General features: G+C 45.7%; 1 protein-coding gene across 2 annotated transcripts in view; it reads right to left on the bottom strand.

Annotated features, from left to right (window-relative positions):
* Positions 1–798: 798 nt before the first annotated feature.
* The window catches only part of LOC102564249 (cytosolic 5'-nucleotidase 1A), a 29,546-nt gene continuing 7,965 nt past the window's right edge, over positions 799–22,379 (bottom strand). The window contains exons 1-7 of one of the 2 annotated variants that reach the window (XM_019477044.2): positions 18,767–18,902; positions 12,948–13,006; positions 11,423–11,590; positions 9,510–9,639; positions 7,671–7,793; positions 6,343–6,521; positions 799–5,049 (exon numbers count right to left, since the gene is read on the bottom strand). In XM_019477044.2, coding sequence (XP_019332589.1) covers positions 4,747–5,049; positions 6,343–6,521; positions 7,671–7,793; positions 9,510–9,639; positions 11,423–11,590; positions 12,948–12,992 — 948 coding nt within the window. In that variant the 5' untranslated portion in view covers positions 12,993–13,006; positions 18,767–18,902 and the 3' untranslated portion in view covers positions 799–4,746. Of the gene's footprint in view, positions 5,050–6,342; positions 6,522–7,670; positions 7,794–9,509; positions 9,640–11,422; positions 11,591–12,947; positions 13,007–18,766; positions 18,903–22,379 lie in introns of those variants that run through there. The other variant, XM_019477045.2, reaches the window with a different exon arrangement.

Below are 22,379 nucleotides of genomic sequence, written 5' to 3' on the forward strand. Positions count from 1 at the left end.
CTGGGACACAAAACCTAAGCTAGAAGACTGGGCTGAGGATACTGGGGGAGAGAGGGAAACAGGGACTGGGAACCAGAGTGGGAAGAAGAATATTGGAACTCTAATAAGAAACCTGGATGTGAGATCTTGAATTGCCTGAGCAAGGAGTCCTTGCTTGAGCTGGAAGAATGGGGTTATGCTGGATGAATTAGGGAAGTATGTTGTGTAGGAGGCTATTGCCTGTCTCATTGTTTACAGAAGTTAGAAGGTATATAGTGAATGAGGCAAGGGGCTGCAGAGTCAAATGTTGCCTTGCAGAATTGGGTTTTATTTATGCTTCTGCCACAGAATTCCTACATTATGCTGGACAAGTTTTCTAGACCCAGGATTTCAAAGGTGGTTACTAAATTTATTTACTGGAAATTGTGGGGCCTGGTTAGCAGAAATGCTGGGCTTTTACAGAGCTGGGCTGTTTGTGTATAAAGTACTGTATAATGTCAAGGACTATGAAAAATATGTCCCTCCGTGTCTTAAATTGAGCATGCAAAACTAGCAGATGCTTGAACTTAATCTTACTGTGCATCATTTGTAAAATGGGGATAATAATAGTTCCTCACCTCACAGAAGTGGTATGAAGAAATTCATTGCTGTTTGTGAAGCAGTACTAAACTCTTTTGTTAAATAAAAAAAATCTAAGACTCAGACTCAGCTCTTCTCTTAAATCTGAGAGAGGTATTTTATTTTTAAATTAGGCTGTTTTCTACTCAATCTATTTCAATCAAACACAACACTGGGGAGAGAAATTCTTGACACCAACAGTTTGATATCAATGCATTTTATTTATTGCAGAAAACAGCATTTGAAGGAGTTGAATTTAAATTGTAAATCATTTTTTTAAAGTTATATTTTCTGAACACAGTTAAATAGAAAATAATTGCCTTCCCCCCCCCCCTTGTTTCTCCCATGATCCTTAATTAACTCATCGACTGGGGCTGTATGGTAATAACAGTGTTGATCTCGTGTTCCCATCTTTTTTCGTGATGTTATTCAGAGTATTCTGTCTAATGTACAATATCCTTCTCATTTCCTATCTAGATATTTCTTTATCAGTTTGGCACAGTTAATGTTATATTAACCAACAATGACCTTCCAAATACCTGTCCTGGCTCAGTGTTATCCTCATTTTTATCTATGCTACAGACATGGATTTTTCTGGCTTCTCTCACTGAAGAAAATTTAAATAAAAATAGTAAAGATGAGCCAACCAGGACTGAAGGTGCAAGGGTTGATGATGCACCATGTTATCCGATGTGATAAGTAAATGAAGAATGCAGTAAATGGAGAAAAGTTTGTAACGCTGAAAGGACATGGGGTAACCTAAAGGAAGGGGCAACATGAATAGGAGAGAATTTTAGCAACAATCTACTTCTCTGTGGAAGAGTCGGATATAAGCCCCATTGCGAGACATTGCATCCTATCCAATGTGGCATAAGGCAGAGATGCTCTCACAGGACTCTCATTTGTGAAATCTATGATCCCCCTCTTTAAGGACTGGTGGAATAAATGCTCAGAGTTCACTTATAGGAGCCTCAAATGACTTGAGGCTAAAACACAGTAGAAAACGTAACTTGTGCCACTGTTACTGGTATTTAGAGCTGATGAACCATTCTCTGCTGTCTTCCTCCTATTCCCCCCGCCCCCATCACTACTAATTTCAGTAAAGTGCTTTATGAAACTTATCCTATTTGACAGGATTTGGGGATTTTTTGCTTTTTTTTTTTTTTTAAAGATTCAATAGGAAACCAAGCTTATTTTGCTAAGTTTCAATTAATTTTTTTTGAAAATGAAGATGAAACTAAAATTAAGTTCCCTTTTTGAAATGAACTGAAAACTCTCCTTTAACTTGGGAAAATCATTCCTTCTTTCATAGAAAAATCAAAATAAAATCTCTGTATTAACATTATTTTGTCCAAGGAAAAAAAAAAAGACCATTTTTAACCCACTCTTCTTGCATTGCCATTGGTGGAAAGTGTACTTTAAGGCCTTTCTGCACCAATGACTGCAGCTCAGCACTCCTTACACTCATCAAACCATAGAGCCAACTACCAAAGTTCAAACTAAAGATGTCTCTTCCTATGAGAAATCTATTTACAAAAGAGGTAGCATAATCTCCCCCTTTGGAGTAAGAGCTGTCATCAATACTCCTACTAGAACCTGGGGGTGCTTTACCTTATCCCCTTCTGTCCCGGACCTTCCCGCTCCCAGTGGTACAACAGGCATCTTTTCAACTAGCGTTGGGGAAGGGACTCCCCTGAGTTAACTGCTGCATCTCCATCCATCAGCTGTCAGGGAAGCAAAACTGCTTCTGGGCAACACTTGCTCCTGCAGCTCTGCTCCTAGGCTCTTCCAGGCTCAGGAAAAGAGAACTGAGGACCAGGGATGAATTCTTTGCTTCAAGTTGGTCTATGAGTATTTTTTCACTTCAATGGGCCCTGCATTTATGGAATGTCCATCATTTGTGTGGCTATGTCTACTAATACCTTTTTAAATGGGCCTTTTCAAGGCATATTTGATTCATACCCACTGTTTAAAACAGACCCCTGGGAGAAGGAAGCTAAGAGCTCTGAGTACTAACTCTGTCCCCTGCACATCTGCAGCCATGGTAGGGCCAGCTAGCCAGCCTGCACCTCTCAGTGAGATGGCACGGTGGCCTCTAGTGGTGAATGTGTGCATAGACCGATTGCTCAAATTCAGTCCTTGGCAAAAAAATTGCAATCTGGCAAAGAAGGAAGTGTTTTTTTCGCAGTATATTACTGGACCAACTGTATAGTTGAGAGAGATGTTGGACAAGCTTTCAGGCACAAAGTGCCCTTCTTCAGGTACATGGAAGATTGTCTAACATCTCTTCAAATTATATAGCTTGTCCAATAAAAAATATCCCAAAAACCCTTGCTTCTCACATGTTTCTTCGACCATCACAGCTACAATAATACTCGAAACCTACTACCGCAATCTAGCAAAGTCAGAGTGGCTCCAACTTACTGCATCCTCTCTAGTAAAAAAGCCCAAACCAAATCCACTCACTCTAGGCATAAGATGCACTGGTGCCAGCAAAAGCAATATCCCAGTGCCATCAGATACCAGCTATTGAGGCCAGCAAGGAGAAGAGGATAAATGGGCTTTAGCCTAAGACGCAAGGCAATGCAGTGTTTGCATGGTACTGGTCTGAGCCCTTTGCTGTGATATCTGAAATGACAGGCCATTATTCCAGCATCTCTCTCCCTCACTCTCACACCTCCCCCAGATCCTCAGCCATTCTAAACTAGTGTAGTCAACAGAGCTACCATAGATTTACATGTACTGAGAATCTGGTCACTATTTCTCTTTATAAATAGATACACACTCACATGCCCCTAAAATACAGTACATTTCTTACCTGAAAACTCTGCATCATACTGATGCTATGATACAATCCAGCCAAATCTGTTTCTCTAAAAAGAGACTGGACATTGCAGTAACTCGGATTTCTTACCACCTGTGATTCAGCAATGTTTCTTCAACTTGCATGCTTACCCAGTCACTGAAGCTGTGGTTTCATAGCTTGTAATAAAGAACGTGGCTTAGAAGCCTACTTGTTAAACATACACATACCCCAGTGGCTAGGGGTCCTGCATGATTTGTCTAGGGTCCTAAACATGAATAGGCAGCTACAGCATGGGGACTGTCATTCCTGCGCTATTGCCAACTCATCCCTGAGATACTGCAAGAAAAGCGCTGTTATAAAGTTATGCGTTATAAAGTGACAGTGACACACTTGCACTGTGCTGTTTGAAGAGAGCTGCAGAGAGGCTGTGTGGCTGGCACGAAGGCAGAAGAGTGGAAGAGAGAGGGAGATGTTGCTGTTCATTTCACTACAACATATTCAAGGTTTGAGTGTCATCTCAACTGCAGTGATATAACTTCATTGACTTCTCTGGAAATGACTGCAGATTCATGCTACTGTGCGACCTGATTCTGGCCCAGGTTTAAATTCAAGCCAGAACCAATGAGAAGATATATACTTAAATGGATGAAATCCCAGAAAGTGCTGAACACCTATATTTTCTGCTGGAGTGAATGGCTTAGCACTTCACAGGATTTGGCCGAGCACATACAAAATATTCATGTAAAAAATCCTTTGGAAAAATAAAGTCCTCAACAGATTCAGCACTTAGCAGACATTTGGGAATTTAGGTAGTATTGGCCCCAAATCCTAAAGACCAACATTCATCTCTGACTACAGCTATAGTTTACACATTGCCAAGTCAATGTGACATGATTACATGTTCTCTTCAGCTCCCATGGGTCTCTTCATCCGAGCTGTTGTTTCAGCACTTGTATTACAGGGCATTTTAAAGAAGCAGTAGTTTTGAAGCACACAGAAGGATTGCTGTGGCATGCTGGCCCTATGGGCTACAATCCTGGGAGAGACAGCTTATAGCAAATGATGAGAGGTGTATAGGGGACATTTCAAGCAGGTACTTCTGGTAAAATTTTAGGCTTCTTTTGTCACTTCCCAAAAATCAAATGGAGCATGTCTTTGGAACAGAGAGACACAAGGATAATATACTCAGCATCACATCCACATGCAGAATTCTCCTCCCTCTCTCTTGAGTTTGATGCAGGTTTAAAAATCCTCTCTTTACCCCTTCCACTGTAAACTTTGGCTTGACATTTGACAAATGCACTTTAGGTAATTTGGATGACATTTGACTTCATCCATGGCCATCAGCAGTCACAAGGGACCCATGCTGAAGGTATGCCGACATCCTGGGCCCCCTGGATGTGATGAAGCCCATCATCGAAGAAGATGTGGGGTTGGATCTTGGAGAGAATGGGGCCTTTGGGAGCCCCATCCATGAAGAAGGCCTCATCGATTGCCAGCCCCCATTCACGAAGGGTTTTGATGGTACGGATGCCCATGTCACGGCCGCTACGGGCAGTCACCAAGTAAGTGCGAATAGGGGAATTCTCTTGGCTGAACTTCTGACGCATCTTCCCAAGATGCATGGCAAATGCCTTCAGTGGACCCTGGAAAGCACACAGGAATTAATGGTGTGAGAGTGGATGAAGAGGAGATAATTTCTGCTTTACATAAAAACCACTAGGAAGGAGTAAGCAAGCAAGGAAGCTCTAAGCTATCTGCAACAGAAGTTGGGACTGGGGATCGCTTACAGCGTGAAGTCTCTGATCATTTTAGAACTCAGACTAAGAATTGTTCAGGGAATTGTCTCATGGCCATTTCCTCACCCATTAATAACCATATAATAGTCCCAGAAGCCATGACAGCAACTGCTTACATGGAAATATGACAACAAGGAAAGCATTTCAGGTATTTGTGCTGGTTTCTTAATGTAACTTCGGGGCTGGAAACAGGGAGGGAGTTGACACCTTACCTCCAGCGAACCTGGCTCTGTCACGTGGTGCCCAAGGGCATTTATACACATACTTTTTTGTCCTGTGATGCACCAGAGATCCGTCGCTTCAGAGCAGACTCGATTAATCTGATGCAAGCTGGTGCGAACTGCCCTGTGCTGTGTGCAGTTGTATAAGCAGCGAAACATGCGCCAGCACGCAGAAAGCAGCGGTGGCGCACTTTTGAACTTAACCACCTTCTATGTGTGTTAGTTTAAAAGTGCACAGCTGCCATTTTCTCAGCACTGACGTGCATTTCGCCATTTTTACAACTGTAGGCGTCACAGCACTGGGTGCTTTTCAAAGTCGCCGGTGCTGCGGCGCTTCTGTAAAAATGTCCAAAGCTTTGAATGGTGCCTATGCTGACAGCATGGGTTAGTATGCTGGACATTTTCTACAGAAGTCTTGGTTTAAACTACAAGTAGGCCAGTTGTGAATGTGGTGGCCTTATCCATGTTCCTGGAAAGCAGGTGGGCCTGTCTAAACAGCACCACAGAAATCACCTCATGTGATTCTGAAAAATACTGTGAATTTGGTACCTAAGAGTGCGAGTATGAAGTGATTTAAGGATTAAGCAAACTGCTACCTCTCCTTGACTGATATAAAGTGCTGGGCTGGTGTCACAAATCTCCTCTGTAGATGACCCAGCTCTCACTGAAACCAGTGGGACACTTTCCATTAGCTTCCACTGGCCATAGATGAAGTCAGAGGAAGTGATCACAGAGCAGTCAGGGCACAGGGCAGTGGTGCCCTTGAGAGTTTGTGCACAGGCTACTGAAAAGGTACTGAACAGGAGAAGAAGGTTCTTGCTCTCATTTTCACAGAGTATGATGATACACAGAGCCAGACACAGAAGCTGGAACCAGGTCTAAAGGACTAAGCAACTTAAGACAATATGAACCAACACACCTCTCCCATTGGCACGGCCTCCATTCTCTTCTCATACTCCACAGCTCCCTCCAGCCCCTTCTCTTGAAAAACCCGCTCTGTCTCATCTGAGAAGAGCACAGCATCCCCATCAAACACCACCCGCAGCTGGGTGTTGGGAGCCTGCACCTCCTGCTGGAAGATGAGTGCAGCTGAAACCCCTGTGGGACAGAAAGAAGTGACAATGCCCAATTTAGGATGAGAACCAGAGAAGCTGCATCTATGCTTTGGTGAGGGCCCAGGAATATATGAGCCCTGGGTTAAGCATTCACTACCCACTTGAGACCAGGAAATGTTGGAAATGTTGTGTCTGTGTGTGATGGAGAAGAGGGTGGGGAACAGTCTGGACATGCATAGTTTCTTCTATTGTGGCTCAATCCAGGGGCAACTGCCTCTATGGAAATACTCACTTATTTTAATAGGCTTTGGATCAAGACTTCTAAGCTCTGGCTTCTCCAGACAAGAACAGATCCTGAAATAGGGCTCAATTATGCAGCTAGAGTCAGCGCCATTCTGGGCATGAGGAGATGCACAGCTCAAATGTTGAGTGTCTGAAAATGCCCCCAGTGGTATTAAGGGAGTGAGGCTTGTGGCTCCTCTGCAACTGCTGTAGCCAGTACTCTCTAGCAGATGTCTGTCCTACCCTGCCAAGGGCTCCCCTTCCCTGAAAGAGGTTAAGCAGATACTTAAATCCACCCATCTTAAGAAAAGTGGTTCTGCTCATGTTTAACTGAATTAGCAATTTCCAGTTCATAGTCATGATGCACTGGAAATCTGATGTTCACAATGACTCTTGTTGTGTTGTGGGGGCAGGAATATGCAGGTGACCAGTCAAAACAGCTTGAGGCTCTCTCTCAAAATTCACATAACAGCCAGCTCATGGCTGGGTTGTAGCCAAAGAGCTTTCCACAGAAGCTATTCAATGAATACTGAATACATGTGAGAACCCACAGTCCCTGGATGAGGGTAAATTCTTCAATAATATATTGATAACAAGGTACGTGCCCAGCTGTACCACAGAGCCACCAACTGATTAAACATTCAACATCAAACTTCCATGAGAAGGCATCACATGACTCCCAGTCTCCATTGAATTGCCAACCATTCTGTTTGTAATTGTTTTCTATTCTAGCACAGATCAAACTCCAGCCTAGAACTAGTTTTGAGAAACATGTTATAAATCCCTCTGAAAGTGCAAGGCTTGACACTACCTTGGTGTAGGGACAATGATTTGGGGAAATGGCACCAGGCTTGAGTGCCACAGCCTGAAAGAGGAAGGGGATGAAAGAGGAGAGAGAGAGAGCGCGCACCTCTCCGAAGGGCATTGCACACATCCGTCCTGTCGGCCGAAAGGAAGAGATTGACATTATGGGACTTCAAGTACTGGGTGGAGTCTTCATCGCTGACGAAGCAGAATTTGGAGATCTCCAAACCTTCATATCAGAAAAAGGAAAGGAAAATCAATGCAGATGATGATCCCTAACTGTTCCGCAAGCCTTCTCTTCCATGCATCTCAAAGCCCTCTGCTAAGAAGCTCAGTATCATGATCTCCATGGTATAGATGGGGAAACTGAGGAAAGGAGGAGGAAAGTAAGTGGTCCAGTGTCACCCAACAAATTGGGAATAGAATCCATCTTGCTCAAATCCCATAACCATACTCTATTCACCAGGCCACAAGGTTTAAGATGATCACTAAAGGGGACTGCTAGGACTTGCCAAAAAATTTCAGTAAGTGAGAGTGCCTCCTGGTCATTTCAGCCAGCAGCTGAAAGCTGTCCTGAGTACTTCTGATGCTGTCTATTGCTCCTCTGTTCCTGTAAAGCCACAGGTCTCAAAACATAATTGTCCACCCCTTAATTCCTGCGCCTAACCCAGACCTTCCCAACACCCTCCAGGCCTGAATCTCTGATCAATGAGCTCCTTGTGTGACTGCTTCCACTTGTGCCAAGCAATGGTAAAAAGCTACCCATTGACAAAGTTGAACCCACCAGGGACAAGATGCTAAGACTGCATTCAAACCTGTCACATGCTTTGAAAGGAGATAGACTCAAGCTCTTCCAGAGGAAGAGGGAAAGCTAGGGCAATATTCTGCCCCCATCCCACCAGGCTTGGTCAGTTCTCAAACTGCCCCAGGAAAGAGTGTGACTCAGACTGGGTCACACAAGTGTCTCATGCTATTTGGGTAAGATGCTGCTAGGTGAGTGGGCCTGAGCACTGCATAGTAACTGAACTCCCCCCAACAGTCTTCAGGCATATGGCACACTGTTGTATGGTCCAGTGTAGCTGGCCCTCCTCATGGGAGGCCTTCTAGCTCGCCACAGGAATTATGTGATAACCCCCTGCACTAGCCCAGTGCCCTCCTGCTGCCATGGCCCATGTGCACACCCAGGCAGTGTTCCCCTGACGTTAGAAGCAGATCCAAGATTTTACAAAGGAGGGTGCAGAAGCAGAAACTGGAGCTGCGGGGGTGACTAGACCCTGCACTCTCAGCCTCCTTCCCCACCTCCCACCAGGGCAGGCAGACAGTGCCACAGGAGCAGTAGTCGGGGACTTTAAGTCCCCACAGCAGATAAGAATTCCCCACCCTTGCTCAGAAGCATGTTCCTTCCCCTCCTCCCTTACCTCCTGCTACTGCTGTCCCAAGGAATTATTACCTTCTTCAGGGACTTAAAGTCCCCATCTGCTGCTCCTGCTGTGTAGTCAAAAAGAGGGTTACAGCCATGCCGCTGTACCCTTTCTCAATCGGCCCCCTGTATCAAAACACTGTTATTTCCTGACTGCTTCTGCACAGTGATGGGTTGATCCTTTCAGCATTGCCACTGTTATATGGTGTCCTCACAGTGTGAAGGCTTCACACCCACCATACTCCACACCCGAGCATCCTCCTCGAGGAGGCAGACGTTCTCCAGACAAATACAGTATCCCATACACTTTACTACCACGTTCAGTGCTATCATTCTATTCTTATACTCCCTTCCCTTATTTATCATAAGACTGATATATTTCATAAAAGTCAAAGGTCCTGTCTCCCCTTCTGGGCTACTGGGATGTCCTTTCTTTGATTTCACAGAAGTCCTTGGAGGAGAAGATAACTCCTCTGTTCTCTGAAGGAGGGCTGGCATCAAAGCGAGGGAAGGGGGCTTCCTTACCATATTGCTTAGCGCTGTTTACAATGCGCACACCACTCTCTGGGCTGTTGTTGGAGAGCACAATGACATCAAAAAGCCTCTTTTCCTCAGGGTTTCTCTCCAGGAGTTTCTGATTCACATATTGTACTGCCTGGGAGAAACAGAGAAGGGACACCATAGTGACTGTTCTCCAAGTTGCATACAAACAAAAACGTGCACACAATCTTCTCTCGTACAATTCCAGCATCACACACACATGCACATGCATACATGAGCACACGTTCACACATGCATGCACACATCCCTCCCAGGGTTGGAGAGCATGTAAGTTGTATTAATGCAGGCAAGTGGAGATGTCCTTGTTTGTCTGCATGATGTGTGGCTCCCTCAGACAAGAACAGACTTGTGGAAGGAATAGCTTTATCTTATGCCCTCTATCTGGGATTTTACCCTAGGGCAGCACAGCAATCCTGCCAGTGAATATGCTGAATCACTGTGGTCCCTAGGCTCTGGTAGTCGCATCCCAACCTGAACAGAGAGCAGGTGTTTAGTAATTTGGTTTGAGTACTTTAACCTGTTGGCTAAACCCGAATCAAAAATCTACCCCTTTGGGACCAGTAAGAGTCGACTGCACCACTATCACTCTCTGAGACGAAGCCCCCTGTCCAGGTCCTGTCAATCTTCTCTCCTCTCTGGGGATGCAAAAGCAATGCAACTGACTCTGCTGGTCTGCCACAATCTGAAACCTTCAAGGCCTCAACAAAGCAGGTATCAGGTCTGACAGACAGCTGCCCGTGCTTCATTTCCACTCTCAAGGCTGCTGCTCTTGGTCTGCCACAAACAGCCCACCTTTGGGGGTCCTCTACCCAGCCAGTCTTCTTTTCAGCCTCTTCCTAGACTCTTTTGACTTCTTCTTCCTCAGCTCTGTTTCAGGCCCACTGACAGGACAGGGTTGGGACTCTTGCCTTTTTCCTACAGTTTTTCTCTTCATCATACAAGGGAGTCTAGCAAATATGCTTTGTCCCCTCCCCAGACTCTTGTTCACTGTGGAAAAGAGAGCTCCCTTTACCCTTGCCCTCTTTTCAGCCTTGCAAGACCTACAAATCCCACCAGCAATGGTAATGACAACTCCTGAGGCTTCTACATCTGAGTGGAAACCAGGAGGACACCAGCGCTATTTTGTGTTTTATCCATATTATACTATACATGCAACTTGCCTCCCTACTTTCAGAAGTCACTGGTGTCCCATGGTGTCATCTTCCCTCCATGTTTTTGGTAAAAGGCCCTTTCTCAGGAAGAAACTTCTTCAGGCTGGTGTTCTTGTTAATGCAAACTTTCCTTTTTTAGATAAAGTTACTAGGAAGACTGCAGCAAAAAAACTAGTGTCACCTGCAGTGTACAGACTTCCCTTTGTCATTCTGGGTATGGCAGGGAAATTGTTATGTATACCTTAACCATTAAATAATTAGAAACCCACCTGAGCACTTTCCAGGCTGGCCAGTCAGTCATTATGCAGTGCCTGGCTTCCTGAGTCAGTAGTGTATCCCCTCATCCCCCAAGAAAACAAAGACAGATAACTTAGAGATAAATGCCTAAATGATGGCAAACGATGGCAAAGAGCTTCATTTCTATAAACAGCCAGGCCAGGCATGCCACTGAGCAAATCGCTTTACTTTGATGGCAGTAGAAACCACGCCTCATGCTCATTAAGACCTAAGGTGGAACATCTTGGTCTGATGAGAGCAGCTGGCCTGGTAACCTGACTGTGGGTAAAGTGTCCTACCTATGTAAAAGGAGAATTTGATACTTCCCCATGAGTGATTGGAGAATCCCTCCCAGAGTTAAGCAAAGACTGCAAAGGTTGAAAGAACAAAAGACCACAAGCCAAGTATCACATCCCTTGATCAGAGCCAAGTCTGTTCCTGGTGTCTCACCTGAATGAAAGGGAAGGCTGTACCTTGCTCCAGAGGCTTATCCTGATTGGCTTGCTGGTGCCTCACAAACTCCTCCTTGCCCTTTGTCAGGAACAGCTCATGTTCCTCCTCTAGGTTGAAGATGGCTCTAGTCGTCACAGCAATGACCAGCGCCTCATTTGGGTCTTTCTATGAAGGGGAGAGCCAAAAAAGAAGGAATGAATTTAAGAAGGAGCTCACAGTGATAAACTGGAAACATTTTTCCCACTTACATCTCGGGCTCTTAAACAAAACCGCCCAAGCAACTGCATAAGAATGATACCCTACTGGCATTGGTGACTCAAGGTATTAGACACTGCAGCAATTTTCTCTCTCTCTGCCTTGCCTCTACATTAGCCCCTATTCATCCAACTTCCCTCTCTCCCACCACAGCCAACCAGTCGTCCTAGGCAAGAGGCAGTTCAGAGGAAAAAAAAGAAGTCTGGAAAAGCCAGAGCTATTGATCTCTTTTATCCAGCCATCTTTGGTCCACCAGTATCACTGCTACTACAGGTTACCCCTGAATGTCACTAAAGTATGTCTCCAGCTACTGGAGTCCCCCTTTCAGAGCCTAGATGTTGTGGGCATCCGTGTACATTTAAGTCTTGTCTATCACAGCAGCTGCGACTAAGTTGGTGTCAAATGCAAGATACCTGATGGGTGAAGCAGTTCTCTGAGGTGAGACTAGACAGGAATGGACACGGACTAGGACACTTATTCCATAAACAGCTCACTTATTACACACATGTGTTGACCAGGATGAGTTCAGATTTAAGCCTCAGCATAGCAGCTGCATACTTGATTACTACTGGCTTTGCAGAAATGAGGGAGATGCAGATGCAGTGAACACCCATAGTATTTACTGCTTACCCCTCAAACCAGGGAAGACAGTCAGACAGGTTGGAAACCATGTGACCCCCAACTCAGCTGCCAAGAATGACAAGAGCTGCTGTCTGTCTGGGGACTGCCTAAATTTGAGGCACTCCCTAGTTTTGGCAGACCTGGGGACATTATCCTTGCAGAGCTGTAGATTCCAACAGGCATGGCACATGCTTTACAAACATCTAGTGATGTGTGTTGTCATTGTGGTCCAGCTACACTATCTGTTACTGATACTCACTTCACTGGCATTTAGGCCCCACTCTTGTAAGCTCAGCCCCAGCCTTGCAAGAATAATAAAAAGTCAATAATAGTATAGTATTTTTTAATTGACGCATGCTCTTAGGAGTGCTCAGCTCAGCCACTGCAAAGGGAAGTTTCTGCAAGTGAGTCAAGTCTCACCCACTCTTTTGCATCTAGGGTTCAATCCTTCCACCATTTCCAACACAGAGATCCTATAAGGTTCACTAAGAGCTGCACTTTTTAGCTCCCAGCTCAGTGCTTAGAAGATTGGACTGTGCTCATCTGGAAACCCAAGAATTTTGGAACGTTGCCCTGAAATTAAGTTGTTGAAATACGGACTTTAACATGTTAAATCAAATGGGGGTTTTTTTGGTTTTGTTTTTACCTGTTTCACGTTGGTGTTGATAATTGTGCCGTCAGCCTCTGCCATCTTCTATCTCCAACCTCAAACAAGGGAAAATAAGTTACTGGACTGATGCAACATAGATAAGTATTTTTGTCACAGGACATGAAACAGATTTGTCACATATTTTTTGTCACAGATTCTTGTCGTTAACCAGGTGTTTGCAAGTTGTAACCAACAGTCCAGCAGCAGGAATACAGGATAAACCATTCCAATTTAATCTGGCCGTTATTAGATTTATGAAACAGACTGCTATTCAGCCCATACCAGCTTTTGATGTTTTTGAAGGACAAGTTAATTACAGAAAGTAAGTAATTAGTGCTAGAACTAATCTCCAAAACTGGTCAGAAAAAACGAAGTTGTGGTACGAATAAACAATTGACCTCTTGCATGTCTGCTCTCTGTGCATAGTGCCTATTTAGGGCTAATGATCAGTGACAGTCTTGGAGTGAAGGTTTTTCTGGAAAATGGGACCGAAGAGTTCCAGGTCCAGTTCCTCTCTGCCACAGACTCCTGTTGTTTTCCTGAGGAAATCACTTAATCCCTTTGTACCTCACTTCCCAGTTGTAAAAAATGCACAATACTTCCCTAACTCAGTGGGTTTCACTGGTGCTATGTAAGAGCCTAGATGGGTGTTCAGTGCATTTGACTCAAAGGGCAAAGTTCTTTGATTAACACACTTCAAAATCCACTTGGAGAATACCAGGACAAAATTTGCCCCAAAGCATCTGGTACAAAAAGCTGGTCTTTCAACAAAAAGGAAGTTACTAGTATAGTGCTTAAGCAATCCTGAGGAAATTAACTAATTGCGTAAACAGCTGCTTTCATAAATGGAATACATACGTATTTAATTACAGTATTAAACTTTGCGGTGAAACTATTTAAAATAGACCCGTTAACTCAACCTGGGTAGTAAAAACAGAGGCAAAGTCCAGACTCTGCTAAATTCAGTAATAGTTGAGATACGTACATTAATCTATGTCAGTGACACCTATAGCCAACACTGTCAAATAACTACAGCCAACACTGTCAAGTAACTATAGTTAACATAAGTCAGGTAACTCCCAGACCAGCCAAAGTCATGGTTACTTAGATATTTGGATAGGGAGTGCACAGATAGCTGGTCTCTCTCTGGACTATAGCAGAAGAAAGGGAGTGTAGATTAAGAGAAAAGACTGTATTTTGGGGATTTAAATGCAGTGGTCTATGAGCTCGGGAGACTCCTGGAATTACATGCTGAATGCCTGTTTGTGAATATACCTCACCTCCAGGATGCTGAAGGTCCACCCTTGCTGGGCAAATGCTAGATGACAGGCCCCAAAACACAACTCACCAGGGTTGAAGGATCTTTGGCTTAGTACACTTGCTGATTTTGTACTGTACTTCCCAGTCCCCTTCATCTTAGGGGGCCATGCCGGCTGGTGTCTGGCCATGCCCCTGCTCCGGCTACAGAGCAGAGGGGTGGGGCCAGCCTTGCTCTTTGGAGCAGACAGCACAGCCCAGCCCAGGGCTGCAAAGCATGCTGGGATGCTGGGGGACTCTGATTTCACTTAAATCAGGAAGGGGTCTGGGACAGAAGTTCCATAAACCGGTGTCACCTCAATAAGTTAAGTCTGATACTACATTCAGCCAGGTTTATCTTAAACTAGTTTCGGCCATTTTGAAACTGGTTTATGTGCACTGAACTTCTGCTCTGTTATAGGTTTAAACCATTTTTTGATCACTTAAACCGGTTTATGTGTAACTTCTGTCCCCAGCCTAACAGTGCAGGCAATGTTACGATCAGCCGTCAGTTAAACAAAACAGCAGCAGATGCCATCCCCTTCTCTGTTGGTGCTCTTCTGTAAGTTAAATGAGGTGAATATGCATCTGACTATACACGTTTTTTCAGGATTTGCCTTATTATATTAGTAGGTTTTCCAGCAGCTTGTTGGACTGGGGATTATACAAACTAGTCAGACTATCTCAGGGAAGTCAGGCTAGTTTAAAAGAGTAGTGCTCAACCTTTTTGGCCAGCAGGCCTAATGGCCAGTGCCCAATCCCTCCCTCCATGGGCCAGATCCAGCCAGTGGACCCAATCTGGTACCTAGGGCAGGTGCAGCAGGGCCCCATGTGGCCATGCAGAGGTGGGCAGTCCAACCCTGATCCAGCCACGTGGGGTGAGGGGGGCATGACCTGGTCCCAATCCAACCCTGTGGGGGAGGGATGCATAGCCAACTCTGTGGGAAGCAGGGGGCATGGCCCAACCCCAATCTGGCTGTGCAGTAGGTGGCTTGTGGCCCAGCTCTGCTCTCCCTATGGTGTTTGGGATTTTGGCATCAAGGAGTTGTGGCAGTACTGCCACTGCTCTCTCGCTGCCAAATTTCTCGGCCCGTGAAGAGCCCTGCAGGCCAGATTCCAAGGGTCCATTGGCTGCATTTGGCTTGCAGGCTGGGGGTTGAGCATCCCTGATTTAAAACATATACAGAGCTTTATTCCAGCCAACATAACTTTCCACCTGTTTTGCCTCAGGGGACCATTTTCTCCTATGCCACTAGGATGGGCCCTTTCACTTGTCTTAGCCTGTATTCTTGGCAAGTGGCAAAGCTTAAGTTTTTCCTTTGTGTTGTTGTTCATTTAATGCTACTATAAAATGTCTCTTGTTCTTTTCTTAGATTTTTCAATCCCTGAAGGATCTTCAACTGTTAACTTTTATTTCTAAACCACAGACAAATAGGACTGGAAGGGACCTCAGCAGATTATTTAGTTAGGCATGGTCTAGAGCAGGGCAAGATCATCCCTGTCTAAACCATCCTAGACGAGTGTTTGTCTAAACTGCTCTTAAAAACTACCAAGGATGGAGATTCTACAAACTCTGGAGGCAGCGAGCTCTGTCACTTAATCACCCTCGTAATGAGGAAGATTTTCCTAATGTCTAATCTAAATTTCCCAATTTAAGATTGTTGATCCTTGTCTGCAGCAGCCACACAGAATAGTCTCTCTCTTTCTGGCAGAGCACTGGTTTGTGTACCTGTGTCCAACTTAAGTTCACAAATGTGCCAGTTGCTTTTACATGGATAGTCTAAACATCTACTGCTCCATTGTCCACTATCCCTATGAAGAATTTATCTGAGGTTGTTGTGCTGTCAGTGTCTTCTTTGTCCTCATTGTGCACATTCTGCTGGTGCTTGCAAACTCAAACAAAGTGCTGTAATCCATTGCAGTTCTTGCACCTTTTCCCACATTGCCAAGCATTGTCTTGGCTTGTGTTGTATAGCTCCATGTGCTGTTTTTCCTGGTCTCCAGCTCCGAACTCCTCTTGTCTTTATGGCAGCTGTGTGTCATTTCTTGTACCATTTTGGTTTCTCTGTCATGTCCATAGTGTCACAAGCATGGTTCACCCTATATCGGCTTAATTCTAGACGGAGTAACTTCTGTTCCTGGGCAGATTCAATCAAGGGTTAATACTGGATGTCCCAGCAGCCTCTCTCTCAGTAATTTTGTCCCAGATCCAAGTCACCGTCTGGTTTATTACCAGGGACTCAGTCAGCTCCCCACTCCCTTCCAAATTGCAAGATTGGTTCTTCAGCCTCAAACCAGTTACAAATTTCTGTGGTTTCACCTTATTTGTCCTTTCTGCTTAAGAACACCTCTTTCAAAACTTTTTCTTTTAATATGGAGTGCAGTGCTTGTCAAACTTCTTTAATACGGTTTCCCAGAAAGCCTCCTCTTTCCTAGTTAACTGAAGTCTGCTCAATACAGCAAGGGCTATAGGACCAGCAACTAGCCCAAGTCAAGTCATGTTCTGACTGTCCTCCTTTGGCTGGCACCCACTGCCTACAGAACGAAGGACTGCTTCAACTGATCGTACTTTCCAGCATGCCAGAGGTTTGGCTTTACTAGGACTTTTACTTGCTCTATCGTTCTTCCACTCAGGCTTTTTTTCCCTCCTGGTACCATGTGGTGCGCCCCTGTCAGGCCAGGCCTCTCTTGGTCTACTGTCTGGTACCATGTGAACCAGTACAACCTGTTCCCTGGTTATGTTGTCGGTGACTAAACCAGCACCCACACCTGGGCTAGCCTGGGTAAAGAGGATGTGTGGACACCCAGTAGGACTAAAAACAAGACCTCTCAAAGGGCAGATATGCTTCCTGTGAGCCAACAGCCATCAATACCTGGAGAGGAGATGGGTGCCAGTAGGTCTCCTTGCCCAAAGAATCACCAGTGATGCAAAGCAACTCAACTAACCTCATGCTGGATCGGTCGAAGCCTGGGTCTACAACCTGTGTCCAAACACAGGGAGGAGTGGAGGAGGGTTGTTACAGCATTTAAGGTACCAACAGTTGCAACAGCCTTGGGACTGACTTGACTTGACCATGTGGTATTCAGGGAGTTACTATACTTGCAAGATATTTTCTTTTACCATTTATTCCAGCTGGACAGAGCAGTGAAAGATTCATGGGGCCGTGCCTAGACTCTCTGGAAATGTCAGCCCCGCGTCCCCAGGGCTGTGTGTGTGGGAAGGGGTATGTTCAAGCACAGCCCACTCACCTGCTCCCATTTCTACCTGCCAAATCTAGAACTGTAGTGGTGAAGCTGCACCAGAGATGCCCCAACAGCTGCTTTCAAGCCTACTAGAGATGAACATCTCTAGAGCAAACATGGAGTGGGGGAGTACCCCTGAACTGGGATCACCGTGAACATTTAGATTTGATGCATGCAAGGAGTGGGTGGCTGGTGTGTGCTTGAGAGCATCCTTTCCAAAGAGAGAGTCAAGGGCACAGTATAGACATAGCCTCTCTGAGACAGCTTAACCCTTAAAGCCCTTACACACCACTGTAGCACATAACAGCCATGTGGAAGATCTGCCAGTACTCAGACTGCATCAGAACGGGGGGGCTGTTGAGGGAGATGCTGATTTGCAATTGGATCTCTCTGTCTCTATCCTAGGCCTACATAATGCATTTGAAAGGGAATTCCCATCAGAACAGAAAAGGAATAGCGTTGTGAAAGGATGGACAACAAGCATGGGAAACTAGCTTGCTGGGCAGTGAAAGGTTTCCTGTAATATTCACATACACCATGGGTGCTCAAGCTTTTTAGACTCGAGACATCCCTGGGAAACTGCTAGCTTTTAACTTTCCCTCATTTGTTGACTCTTTTCTGTTGCAAAGAACTCAGAAAAACCACAGCAGGTCAAAATGTTTTTAACACTATGGATCTGTATTTGAAATCTCTGGGTTTATCATGTTCACACACCTCACAGTGCTAACACTGCGTGGCGTTCCACGGCAGCCTTGAAAGGGTCTCAAAGCATCTCAAGACGTCGCAGCACCGTAGTTGAGACTCACTGCCCTACATGATCGACCTGGGTCTCGTCACTGAGACTGAAAGCAAAAAAGAATTGAAACCAAAACAAGCGGCTCTCACTTCTCCTGCTGGCCACTGAGCTAAAGACAGAACAGCTCTCTTTGTATCTGAAAATGAACTTCGGCTCTCACAAACGTTACGCTGGACTCGTGTTTTCCCAGCCTCCCACCCCAAAATAAATCTGACTGCTTCTGGATAACCAAATTTAGCTAATTTCCCAGTTGGTATCCTTACACATACACTTTCCAATCCCATCCTCACCGTTCCAAAGAGTCTCGGGGCTGTCCAGCATGTATCTGGAGACTGAGATGAGCCCACTGAGGATGTCGCCTGAGAAGGCTGCACAGGAAAGCAAATGGACCAGCAGGGCAGCCGACACTCCTTTTAGAGTACACTTTTTTACAAACTGCTACAAAAGAAGCATTCAAGTGCTGAGACAAAGCCAAACTCACCGCGTGTGCTCCCTCTGCTCTCCAGGACCCCCTGTCCCTGCAACACCAACAGCAGCAGCATCCAAATCAGTCAAACTTTTAAGAAACAGCCTGCCTTTTATAGTTCCTATCTCTGGCAGGAAACAGAGGCAATGCCTATGCTCAGTGATCCTCCCAAGCATGCTGGGATTTGTAGTTGTTCATCTGCCTGGAATCAGATCAGACTGTGTGCAAATAAGAGGATTTAGACTTCACTTCCCAGCTGTGGTGCATAGGAGGTGGCCAGGCTGTGTGGGGGTGGTTTTTACTCTTTAGGGTGGATTCCAAGGTCCTTCCCTGATGATAGGTCTGAGCTGAGCCCAGTAGCTGATGCAAAGGCAGTGGTAAACCTGGAAGGTGGGTTAAACAAGGCTGGCTTCTAATTTTTTTCCCCCCTTGGTATGTTTATTCACTCCCTGCAACAGACTGTAGTTTCTTCTATTTTTGGATTCGGAGCTATTCTTAACTTACTGTCAGACCTTTCATTTCATGGCTCTCCAAAATAAATGTCCATCGTTTTGACCACAATATGTACACAGGCCTGCCCAGAAATGCAAGTCCTCTACAAAACAGACATATGGAAACAGTTAGTTCAGAAACTACCAGGGAAAGGCACAGGGCTGGGGTAGCACAGAGTATTAGAAGAATGTGGAAAAAAATCCCTTTGTTATATGAAGACAGGTTCTTTGGGTAGATGTGATATCTTTTATTAGACCAACTAAATAGTTGGAAAAATGGTTCTTTGCAAGCTTTTGGGCACAAACACCCTTCAGGCATACTCTGTCCCTATGTTTTTCACAGATTCATAGATGTTAGGGTCGGAAGGGACCTCAATAGATCATCGAGTCTGACCCCCTGCATAGGCAGGAAAGAGCGCTGGGTTCAGATGACCCCAGCTTTTTTATGTTATATGAACATCTTCACGTTTTCCAGAACTTAGAAGTTCTTTTAACATTATTGGCACTTTCCCTGTCCATTTTCTAAAACCTATATCAAGCCAGGGTCTGCCTGGCACTCCCCCCTTGCTGCTGCAGGGGCAGGGAAAGTGGTGTTGCCAGACGCATTAGCAATCTAAGAGCATATGAACATGCCACTTGATCTTTAAGTGGGGCACCAAGGAGTGACACAGAGAACGTGCAGGACACACAGATTCATTGCACAAGGATTGTTTGTCAACAAAAAACTCCCACTGTTGCTCATCATAATGGTTCATCCTTATTTGCCATTAGCATAGGAAGCGCTAAATGTAGACAGGGGCTAGGGACAGACATTACACATGAACTAGTTTAAGTGATCAGAACCTGGTTTAAACCTGTAACAGAACATATGTTCAGTGCACATAAACCAGTTTCAAAATGGCTGAAGCCAGTTTGAGATCAACCTAGCTGAATGTAGTATCAGGCTTAACTGATTGAGCTCAAATCGGTTTACACAATGTCTGTCCCAGACCTCTTCACGATTTAACTTAAACCAGAGTCCTGCAGCATCCCGGCATGCTCTACAGCCCTGGGCAGGGCTGTGCTGCCTGCTCCAGCAGAGCAGGGCTGGCCCCAGACCTCTGCTCCCTAGCCGTAGCAGGGCTGGGCAGGGGCAGGCAGAGGTAGGGGGCTGGCCAGACACCAGTCCCTTTAAGGGGGCAGGGAAGAGGTTTATTCTCCCCTCCCGCCCCTGTCCCACCAGCATGGACCCCAGCAGGGTCTGACAGGCAACTCCTCCCAGGCATTTCTCCACTTGCTGCTCCAGTGGCAGGGATGTGGCCAGCCCCGGCAGTAGCCTCAAGTGAACTGGCCAGGGAGGAGGTTTAATTTCCCCCTCCCTTTCCCACCAGCACGGACCCAGGCCACGGTCTGCCTGGTGCTCCCCACTTGCTGGAAATATTGTTAGTAGGTTTTGCATACCTTGTCATGGCATGGCTTGGATCCATTCAGTGTGTTTTGGGCTGCAGGAAGTTGGCTTCTAGTGATGAGGTTAGTGACAAAGAGTTTTTCAACCTGAAACCTTGCTAAGATATATTTCTCTAACTATTTAGTTGGTCTACTAAAAGATACCAGATTGACCCAAAGAACCTTGTCTGCCAGTGCCCTGTCCTTAAACCAACACCCCTAGCACCTGACCGAAGGACGCAGGGTCCTGGGCACATCTAAGCCCCAGGGCTGGGGCTGGCAGGGAGAGTTCTCTGGCAGGTTCTGGAGAAGCAGCTCCTACTGGGAATGAAAGAAAGGCTCTAATCTGTGACAGTTTGGCTGCCTGAGATGCTGCTGGTGCTACTGTGCTGCTTACTAAGTTATTACCTGTTGTTATTTAAAGTGGTGGACCAGGATGAGGCTGTAGGGGAGGAGGAGGCCTCATTGCAGCACACTACCGTGTGGTGTAGGGGCCCCAGCACCAGCGAGAGCTAACCTTAACACACAGTCACACACGTCACAAGTTTTTCTTGTCAGCAGCTTGAGGTGCAGTTTCCCAGAAACCCCTGCACCTATCTCCTTGAAACTTGTCAGGCTTCATGGCCTCAGCAGGGGCTACCATCCCTGCTGTTTTCATTTCAGGCAAGAAGTGACAAAGTTATAGGCAGTTTTGTGCTTCCCCATTATAGCCTATGGGCGAAACGTTGAAACAGTGAAACAGTTTTGACGAAACAAAACAACAGTGCTTCAAAATGAAACAAAACTCAAAACAATACACTGTCCCATCAAAACGGCGAAACGGAAGTCGAAATGAAACGGTGCTGTTTCACACAGCCCTACTAACAACCCTAAAGCACTTTATCCACAAACAGAAATCGCCTGTCTGCTAAATCTAAGCTTTGTGCCAGTTACACCTTTTCAGAGTAGAGTTAATTAATCATTTCTTCACTAACTAATTTCTGTTTGCTTAGCAGCGGCAATGTGTAGGAGGTGCATGTGGGTACACGTGCACCCCCTGAGCATGGCAGCACACCTCTTACAAAAAGGTGCTGCCAACACTGTCAGTAGCGCCTGTGGGTGGTCACTGCTCACCACCTCCCCCTCCCCGCCACTGACACCACTGGTGGCATCTGCAGGCAGTCAGCGATCCCCACCGGCTGCCGCTGCCGGTGGCATCTGTGGGTGGTTGCTGACCCCTGGCTGGCACTTACCACCCCTGCCCCTCCAACGCTGACAGTGCCAGCGGCGTCTGCGGCAGCTCCCGCTTACTGCTGCCACGCTCCCACCACCGTCGTGCCCCCCCCAGCTGCCAGGGGCGCACATTGTTCATGTTACTTAGGAACATAGAGCTGGAAGCGACTTTCTGGGTCACTTTGTCCAGTTCTTTGCTATCACAAGCAAGTATATCATATAATCTCTTTCATAAACTGCATATGCTTAGCTTCAGGCATGTACTTAAGTGCCTTTGTGAAGAGAGGTGTATTCCTGTTCTGGGACCTCTGTGCTCAGAGTGGTGGTGAACACAGGATTCCTCATATTGCTGACACTGGGGTGAGTAATGGATGTCAGAAACAGTAGGATGCTTTTAGAATATTTTCTATAGTGAAAGCTTAGATTTAGGGACTGAGACTGAGGTGCAGGCCAGCAGTTCACATGTGGGGAGTCACTTGTCATAAACCTTGTACCATTCC

The sequence above is a fragment of the Alligator mississippiensis genome, chromosome 2, assembly GCF_030867095.1.
Source record: "Alligator mississippiensis isolate rAllMis1 chromosome 2, rAllMis1, whole genome shotgun sequence".
NCBI lineage: Eukaryota > Metazoa > Chordata > Crocodylia > Alligatoridae > Alligator > Alligator mississippiensis.